The sequence below is a fragment of the Anastrepha ludens genome, chromosome 4, assembly GCF_028408465.1.
Source record: "Anastrepha ludens isolate Willacy chromosome 4, idAnaLude1.1, whole genome shotgun sequence".
Classification (NCBI taxonomy): Eukaryota; Metazoa; Arthropoda; class Insecta; order Diptera; family Tephritidae; genus Anastrepha; species Anastrepha ludens.
This window is the reverse complement of record NC_071500.1, coordinates 56,286,054-56,292,561: the sequence shown is the minus strand read 5'-3', so window position 1 is coordinate 56,292,561 and position 6,508 is coordinate 56,286,054. Positions and strand designations below refer to the sequence as shown.

General features: G+C 35.4%; 2 protein-coding genes across 4 annotated transcripts; one reads left to right on the top strand and one right to left on the bottom strand.

Moving 5' to 3' along the window:
- On the bottom strand, window positions 1–1,793 carry LOC128862416 (ADP-ribose pyrophosphatase, mitochondrial). Of its 2 annotated transcripts, none has more exons than XM_054101023.1 (3): window positions 1,296–1,793; window positions 1,098–1,231; window positions 1–1,030 (listed from the first exon to the last, which is right to left on the bottom strand). In XM_054101023.1, exons 1-3 carry the CDS (start codon window positions 1,766–1,768, stop codon window positions 756–758), a joined length of 882 nt encoding a protein of 293 aa, XP_053956998.1. In that variant the 5' UTR covers window positions 1,769–1,793; the 3' UTR covers window positions 1–755. The 2 variants fall into 2 exon arrangements, with proteins under 2 accessions (XP_053956998.1, XP_053956997.1); XM_054101022.1 differs by having other exon boundaries at window positions 1,098–1,234; window positions 1,296–1,791.
- On the top strand, window positions 1,559–6,227 carry LOC128862415 (iduronate 2-sulfatase). 2 transcript variants are annotated; one of them, XM_054101020.1, is made up of 4 exons: window positions 1,559–1,663; window positions 3,359–3,718; window positions 3,825–5,019; window positions 5,886–6,227. In XM_054101020.1, exons 2-4 carry the CDS (start codon window positions 3,512–3,514, stop codon window positions 6,023–6,025), a joined length of 1,542 nt encoding a protein of 513 aa, XP_053956995.1. In that variant the 5' UTR covers window positions 1,559–1,663; window positions 3,359–3,511; the 3' UTR covers window positions 6,026–6,227. The 2 variants fall into 2 exon arrangements, with proteins under 2 accessions (XP_053956995.1, XP_053956996.1); XM_054101021.1 differs by lacking the exon at window positions 1,559–1,663 and adding an exon at window positions 3,079–3,184.
- Window positions 6,228–6,508: the final 281 nt, after the last annotated feature.

The window sequence follows — 6,508 nt, the reverse complement described above, 5'->3', positions numbered from 1 at the left end:
TAATTCAGTAACAGTTTATTCATTCATAACGATTCTGTAAAAAAATTAGCTTCTACGAGTATACATTAAAGTGTATAAATTAATTCCAAAACCTACTTAATCATAATTTTCAACTTGCGGTCATGAAATTTGTTTGTTTTAAATATTATTTCGGATTTCGATAGAAGCGTTTGTTAGCGATGACATAATTTACATCATCTGGTATATTATAATAGTAACACCGACAATTTTCTCTTTTTGGTCAGTTTTTTATGTTGAGTAATGAGTCTACAGACACACGGTTATTAATTGTTTGTCGTGATAATTTCCCCCAAAAAAAACAAAAACACACTTAATCTAGTGTTTAAATCATGAGGTTGGCAACTGTGATAAAAGCCCGAAAACTTGACCGAGAAATTGCACAAAATTGAGGAATTTTTGTGACTTCCTACTTTACAAGTGGGTCCCAAGTTTCATTGGCAGGTGAAATAACAATAAAATAATTATATAATTGATTTGAATGTCAAGGAGCCCTTTTTCTTTGCTTAATTAATTGTTCAATTACATTGAAATTTGGACAATTCAACATCAAATCGCTAAAATAAAATACATGCAAGTGTTTTTGTAGCTCTATTGAAGTTACCTCCTATGAATTCGCCTTGCATTTTCTGCAGCGAATCTATTCTTGGTCTGAGATGACCGCAGGCACTATGCAAGGTATGTACCGAGCAAGGTGGATTTATTATATATTATTATAAATTCGCCTTGGTACCGAGCTACCAATGTGCGTTCAACTTAGTTACAACTGCTTCAATTATATCATTATGATTTGCATGCAGTTTAATGCTACTATCTATGCTTAGCCACTTTACGTTGGCAGCATCATCGCCAGCAGAGAGCTTTAATTGTCCCACCGCAGTTCCGTTATCGTCATGGAAATTATACGCCACTGTCTCAATCCAGGCGTTATCTGTATTCCGGTAATCGTCTACATATCCTTTATAGATTTCTAGGCCTTTTGCGAAAAACTCTTCAATCATTTTCTGATTATCTGCAATCAAAAATATCATAAATATAATAAGCACAAGTTTAGTAACGAAGAATTTCGTCAAAGTCACCAAAACTATCCAAAGCCTCTTCCATGAATTCTCGCTTAAGTGTTGCGCTAACCTTTTCGCCAGGATCAACCATGCCACCTGGTATAGCCCACATTTTATTATCATGACGTTGTATGGCCACCATTTGTAAAATGCTTCTGTCAAAAATATTTTTTGAAATAACTTATAATTGTATAAGCATACTCCAAGAAAAAGTACTTTTTTGTTTCACTATTCCAGATTTTATTTCCATCAGCATCACGCTGCCAACGTGTCACCACTGGATCGGCTGCATGATTTGGCCCCCAGCGTCCCAGTAATCCGCGGCCCCGCAAGCCAGTACGTCCAAAGGAATTTATCGGATATTCATTTTCAATTTTATAAATTCCGTTAAGCGACACTCGATTTACAGCGCCATCTAGTTCATTCCACTTCGGCTGAAAATTTTCACAACCGATGTCCGGATCAGCCCAAGGTTGTCCGTTGATATGTGGCGCAGTATAATTCGGAGGTATATATTTGCTATATTCTGTTGACCAATCGACGAATTCACTTGGCACGATAAAGCGTTTCACTGTACTTTTTGGGTAAATATTATTCCGACAAGTAATGTGTTTAAAAACTCCAGGTTTTAGCATTTGTGCCGACATGCTGAATAAAAGTAGAATAAAGAAATGTGTGTGAATAAACATATAGAAAGTGCGGATAAAAACAAAGAATGCAGAAACATGGTACGCAAAACGAACAGTATGAAAGCAAAGCGCCGGAAAAGCATTGAATGTCAAGTCAGTGCTGCCAAACTTGTACGCAAAATGCTTAAAATATGACAGTTACTTTGTGAAAATTCATTAACACATAATGCATGCACATTGGTGTGGGGGAAAATGACAATAAACAATTTATAAAAAGATTGATATACTTATTTTTACGCATATAACAATGTATATAACATACGTACACTAATGTCTGCTGCTGCATACATAAGCCCATATGCCTACATGCAGGGCCGTGGAGAGAGTATTCGGGCCCCGGGGGAAACTTGAGATGCGGGCCCCTTCAAATTTTTTTTATTTATCAAAATGCGTATTATGTTATAGTGATATAACATTTAAACATTGAAAAATCATTGATACAATTTTTGATAGAATTAATTATGAAATATTGATTAAAATGAATTTTAGAAAACTCTTCAGCAGATGTGAAATAAAAAACGCAGCTGAAAAAAGTTAAACTTTTTTATTCATTTTGCGAGCCTTACAAATATTTGAAAATGACTGCCACGATGCTTAGAATTTTGCTTTTCTTGCTTTAGCTGAGGCAAAAGCTCTTATAATATCATCGAAGTCGAGTTTCCTTGCTAACTCAGATTCCAAATACAAAGCGTTCACTTGTTCAGAACGTATATGTTTTAAACTCAAAATAATTGACAAGATTACCAGAATGTAACGTTATTTCACACAGCAAACTTTTCTTGAAAGGGGCTACGCAATAGTTGCCGAAACATAAAAAAATAAAATAAAAGTGTGAAATTGACTGGAGAAACGAATTTAAAAAATTATTTATATAATAACATACCCAGTGAAAAATCAAAAATTTCTAGTCTATAAAAAGTATTATTGCTATCTCTACATTTAATTCTTTATCAACGTAAGGACAAATTGCTTTAAAGAATAACTACGTTTCAAAATTGGTCTTCATTTAAAATACAACTATCTAAATTGAATCTAATCATCACTATAATTATTAAATACCCTATAAATCAGTAGCACAAAATGTTCCATTTTAATAAGAGCTCAATAATATACACTTTTGTATCACCATATTATATTTATTCTTCGTAATCGTGATCATAACATTCGATATGGTGACACCAAAAAAAGTCTGTGACGGCACTCTGGTAGAAGTATTATTTACTATATTTTTTCAAGCAGGAAATTTCTTGGAATTACCCTCGAGTCCGGGCCCCTCTGAAAACTCCGGGCCCGGGGGAAAAAGTACCCGATACCCCCCTCTCGTCGGGCCTGCCTACATGCATTAATATAGCTACTTAAAAATCATACTTCCGGCTAAATTAAGGAATAATGGACAAAACTTTCAATTTCTTATGAGTAAATATAAAGAAAATATATGTATGAGTTGAAGAGCTATTGTATTCTCACTGCATTCAACTAAAGTCCACTAATGTAGTTACGCACACATATTTGTTATTTCGATTCATTTTCATAATATATATACATATGTACATACATATATGTAACTATTTGTTTGGAACTCATTTTTAGTAAAACGTCGAATGGCGGATCTACAGTTTTGCAATTTTGTTGTTTATTTTCGAGAGAGACTCAACGAGTAAAGTCCGATGTGAATAAATGCTATAGCCAATTGTTATGTGAATCGTTTTATTTGCGTCGAGAAATCTATGCTACATTTTCAAGATGACCACTATTTTGCTATTGCTGCTGCACTTATTCTTCTTACTCACAGTGCATGCGGCACGAAACGTATCGCGTCGTAATGTTGTGCTTGTGATCTTTGATGACCTGCGGCCAGTGTTGGGTGGTTACGGTGATTATTTGGCAAAAACACCTCATTTGAATGCCTTTATGAATGAGAGTTACCATTTTACACGAGCCTATAGCCAGGTATGTAAATATGTACATATTTATGTGTGTTTACTATGAAGTATAAAAAAAGTAAATATTTCAATACACGTACAAAATGCGTATGTTCTTGAAATTTTTTTTTCAGCAATCTCTATGTGCTCCTAGTCGCAATTCGATGCTCACTGGCCGTCGTCCGGATACTTTGCACCTTTATGACTTTTACAACTACTGGCGTGAATTTGCTGGCAACTTTACCACATTACCGCAGTATTTCAAAGCTCACAACTACTATACTTATGGCATTGGAAAAGTGTTCCATTCTGGAATCTCTTCGAATAATACTGACGATTATCCCTACAGCTGGTCGCAGCCGACTTTTCGGCCACCGAGTGAGAAATACATGAATTCGCCAGTATGCCCGGATAATAGTGGTGTGTTGCGCAAAAATCTTATATGTCCCGTTCATCTGCAAACCCAACCACTGAAGACGTTGCCCGATATTGAATCCACCGCTGAGGCCATACGCTTCATTAACACTTACAAGCGTCGAAGGCCTTTTTTTCTAGCTCTTGGTTTTCACAAACCGCACATAAATTTCCGCTTTCCACAGCAGTTTATTGAACGATTTCGAGTCGAGGATTTCAATAACTATACCACAGACACTCATAAGCCAGTGGATATGCCAAATGTCGCTTGGAATCCGTACATTGATGTGCGTTCGCGTGATGACTTTAAATACCAAAATATTTCATTTCCTTATGGCCCGATTTCAGCAGTGCAGCGCTCGCAGATACGTCAAGCTTACTATGCATCTGTTGCGTACGTAGATGACCTGTTTGGAAAATTTATCGCTCAAGTGGATAGACGTAACACTATCATGCTAGTGACCAGTGATCATGGCTGGTCACTAGGCGAACATGCCGAATGGGCTAAGTACAGTAATTTTGAAGTGGCGCTGCGGGTACCACTCATCATACAGAGTCCGGAATTCCCACTGCAGACATTTCAGCGAATGCATACGATTGTGGAACTATTGGATATTTTTCCAACATTGGTGGATCTAGCTCATTTACCATCACTACCACGTTGTAATACGCCTTCCAGTGAGCCATTGACATGTGGTGAAGGCAAAAGTTTATATCCACTGATGCGAGGCATCGGTTTAGGTGACGAGTATGTGGCGTTAAGTCAATATCCGCGTCCAGGTATTGAACCAACAAAGCATCCTAATAGCGACAAACCAAAACTTTTGAACATCAAAGTGATGGGCTACTCAATGCGGACAACATCTTATCGATATACGCTTTGGGTGCGCTTTCACTCACAAAATTTTAGCAGAGGTGAGTTTAGATTACTTACATAAATATATTCTGGACTTTTGATAAAACAACTTAAATCAACTTAGCATATTGCTTTATACTAATGCAGTACGTACCTGTATATTTCGTATCGCTAGTATCCATATTGATAAATTACACTAAAATCTGACAAACATATAAATATATATGCATGTATGTGCAGTATTTCCGGGATATAAGCACCGAATAAAATTCACGAGAGTCGATCCTTATGCAATGACTGTGCATATATTCAAATCCTCGCTATAAGCATTACCGATGTATCTAATTGAACAAAACGAACGACTACTTTTACTTTCGTTTCACCGATAGCGGTTCTACGTTACCGGAACGACTCGGATTTACTATATATTCGGCCAAGGACTCTCGCTTCGGCAACACTCTCCGTACATGTATGGGAAATGTTTTTGCTGATACAACAACAACAACTACTTCTATTACATACATAAATTTCCATTCAAATAAAGAAACCATCGAGATTTCATTTATTTAAAATAAAAATATGTACATATGTATGTATGTGCTACCAATTTACACTGAATTTTGGTTCATTTATTGGGTTCTACATATTTAAACTATTGTATATACGAATTTGTTAGTTAGTAGTTAAACAAAAAGCCTGTAATATTCGACTGAAAGTGGAAAATTAATTTTTAGTACTTTAGGAAGAAAGTGACTAGTTTTCTTATAAATGGGATGCTTATATCATGATTTTTTGTGTATACCTATATAAAGAGGTGAAATTTTCTTACAGTTTTTCTGGTGCTTATTACCGTGAAATACTGTATAGTATATTTATATGTCTTCTTTATATTACAAAAGTTTTACTTTCCATGGTTTTATTGTAGACTGGAATGATATATTTGGCGAGGAGCTGTACGACCATCGCTTGGATGCAGGCGAGGAAACAAATCTGGCGTATATGATCGAGTTTAATGAAACGCGTACATATTTGAAACATCAATTGATTACAGCCTTTTCAAAATAATGATATTGTTTGTGTGAGTTAAAAAACCTTTAAATAATGTGTGTGTTTATTTGGTGAAAAAGTGAGTAAATAATTGCTTCAAAAATTCATCTTGAGTTAAGCCTTGAGAGAGCACAAAGATCTTTTTAGAATTATTGAACATAAGTTATATTTTTTTAAGGAAACTTGGTATTCGATCGAATTGATATTTCATATTTGCCGCGTCTAGATCGCCCTTCATTGTAATTAAAAAAAAAAAATTAAAAAACGCTTATTTGATTTTTGTACAAAATATGTGTGCACCCCATATTCATACTCCATATTGTCTGGCCAGACTGCAGTATGTTTTCCTACATTTACCTGCAAAATTTGTATTTTCTAATTACGGCTTTAATACGCTTTTTTATATACAAAAACTTATATTTACAAAAATAAGTTACGTATGGCATCACCAGTGCTACGCTGAAGTGACATTCTCTGGCCAGATATAAATCCGAGTTGTTC

Coding starts and splice junctions, on each gene's coding strand:
- LOC128862415 (XM_054101020.1), top strand. CDS start 3,512: ATGACCACTATTTTGCTATTGCTGCTGCACTTATTCTTCTTACTCACA. Junction 3,719..3,824: donor TTACACGAGCCTATAGCCAG/GTATGTAAATAT, acceptor TTTTTTTTTCAG/CAATCTCTATGTGCTCCTAG. Junction 5,020..5,885: donor CTCACAAAATTTTAGCAGAG/GTGAGTTTAGAT, acceptor GTTTTATTGTAG/ACTGGAATGATATATTTGGC.
- LOC128862416 (XM_054101022.1), bottom strand. CDS start 1,768: ATGTTTATTCACACACATTTCTTTATTCTACTTTTATTCAGCATGTCG. Junction 1,235..1,295: donor TGGAATAGTGAAACAAAAAA/GTACTTTTTCTT, acceptor TATTTTTGACAG/AAGCATTTTACAAATGGTGG. Junction 1,031..1,097: donor AGAGGCTTTGGATAGTTTTG/GTGACTTTGACG, acceptor TTTTGATTGCAG/ATAATCAGAAAATGATTGAA.